General features: G+C 33.9%; 1 protein-coding gene across 1 annotated transcript; it reads left to right on the top strand.

Annotated features, from left to right (window-relative positions):
* The first annotated feature begins 6 nt into the window (after window positions 1-6).
* Window positions 7-968, top strand: LOC117106662 (kinesin-like protein KIF3B). The gene is made up of 2 exons (XM_033248064.1): window positions 7-186; window positions 818-968. Exons 1-2 carry the CDS (start codon window positions 85-87, stop codon window positions 950-952), a joined length of 237 nt encoding a protein of 78 aa, XP_033103955.1. The 5' UTR covers window positions 7-84; the 3' UTR covers window positions 953-968.
* Window positions 969-1,953: the final 985 nt, after the last annotated feature.

The following is a 1,953-nucleotide window of genomic DNA, read 5'->3' as shown; positions in this document are numbered from 1 at the left end:
ATTTTAAAAGATCTTTTGACAAAACAAAATGACTTGAAGAAACAGCAGCAAGCCCAGGATGCACTCAATTCAAAGATTAAAGCTATGGAAAGCAAATTATTAGTTGGTGGTAAAAGCATCGTAGACCATACAAATCAACAGGAAAAAGAATTGGAAAAGAAAAGATTGCTATTAGCAGAGCAACAGGTTTGAATCTTCTTATGATCTATTTCATGTTACTGATTAATGTAAATATCAGAGCAATAGGTTCAAGTCTTTATTATCTATTTTGTTTTACTAATTAATGTAAATATCAGAGCAATAGGTTCAAGTCTTCTTATTATCTATTTAATTTTACTGATTAATGTAAATATCAGAGCAACAGGTTTGAGTCTTCTTATTAAATGTCTAATTTTACTGATTAATGTAAAATTCAGAGCAGTAGGTTTAAATCTTCTTATTATCTATTTAATATTACTGATTAATGTAAATATCAGAGCATTAGGTTCGAGCCTTATTATTTAATATTACTGATTAATGTAAATATTAGAGCTACAGGTTTGAGTCTTCTTATTATATTTTTAATCTTACTGATTAATTAAATTATCGGAGCAACAGGTTCGAGTCTTCTTATCTTTATATTGTTACTGATTAATGTAATTATCAGTTTGATTTAGAATTTTAAATGCTTTTTTACAGGACCTTTTATTTTAATATAGTATACTATACTATAAAACTTGATGATGAACATGCCGATAGCATTAGCCTCTTTGGCTAGTTTCTGTTTAAAAATATATTGACTACATTTTACATCATTTTTTACAAACATTTTTTACAGCGTAAAGAGAGAGAAATGGAACAAGCGTTGGAAGAGAAACATGACATAAATCAAGTCCTTGTAGATACTTACAGCTCCCTCCAACAGGAAGTTGATATCAAGACCAAAAATTTAAAAAAGGTATGTTTTCAATAATAATGTCGGTGGTGGATATGTTTGTAGTAAAAATGATGAAAAGGCCAAAAAAATGTTGTATTGCCAAAGGGGAAATGCTTTGTTTCCTATTCATGTCCTGAGTTTTAACTAAAAAAAACAGCCCTACTGCCTAAGCCTCATAATGAGACTTAGGCTACGTTCAGACTTGGAGATAAGCCAGGCTTGAGTTAAGCCCGGCTCAACATTAAACCCGGCTTAACTTTGCCGGGCGTTCAGACTAGCGGGTTTAGCCAGGAGAGAATTTGCGTAATAATGAACCGTAACCAGGAAACATGTTTCAAAACATTGCTCGCGAAACGCACGCTCGCACACAGCGTACGTAATTGAATGCTGGTTGGTCATTTCGTCACCCGAAGTCAATGCAAGACCCCTCGCAACGATTAAAGCCCGGCTTAGAAAAGTTAAACACGATGGCGCGCCAGGCCTAGTTACTATAGTAACATGGCCCGGCTTGAGATAAGCCACCTAGTTCAGACTGGCAGGTGGATAAACCCGGTGAGTTGAGCCGGGTTTATCCACCTAGTCTGAACTAGGCCTAAGTTCATAAAGCATTGTTTTATCCTGTAAGTGGCGAGTGTTTCTGCTGTTGGATGTGCAAGAAGTAACACTTAAAGAATGGAATACTTGCATGATGTCCGAGAGGGCCAATGAGTTATTCTTATTTTAATTTATATTCAAGTATAGGCAGATCATCATGAAAAATCTAAATCTTGTAGAAAGAATAAAGCTTTTCCACACTATCACATTTTGTGTAGCAATTACCTGTGATTTGCCCTACATATGGGAATGATATAAAATATTATTATCTTTAATCTTGATACGATATCATCATGCATATGAATGTAATATGACATCTTCATGCCAGGCCCATATAAGGATGTGATATAACAACATCTTGCCTGTTATTTATAGATGTGATATGACATCATCATACATACTAACATTTCACATAAAAAATTTATCATGTGGATATAGCTTAA

This window comes from Anneissia japonica, unplaced genomic scaffold (genome assembly GCF_011630105.1).
Source record: "Anneissia japonica isolate Jap-2015-1 unplaced genomic scaffold, ASM1163010v1 scaffold26240_len1953_cov200, whole genome shotgun sequence".
Taxonomy (NCBI): Eukaryota; Metazoa; Echinodermata; class Crinoidea; order Comatulida; family Comatulidae; genus Anneissia; species Anneissia japonica.
The sequence above is the reverse complement of the archived record's forward strand: the minus strand, read 5'-3'. Positions and strand labels throughout refer to the sequence as shown.

Coding starts and splice junctions, on each gene's coding strand:
- LOC117106662 (XM_033248064.1), top strand. CDS start 85: ATGGAAAGCAAATTATTAGTTGGTGGTAAAAGCATCGTAGACCATACA. Junction 187..817: donor TGCTATTAGCAGAGCAACAG/GTTTGAATCTTC, acceptor CATTTTTTACAG/CGTAAAGAGAGAGAAATGGA.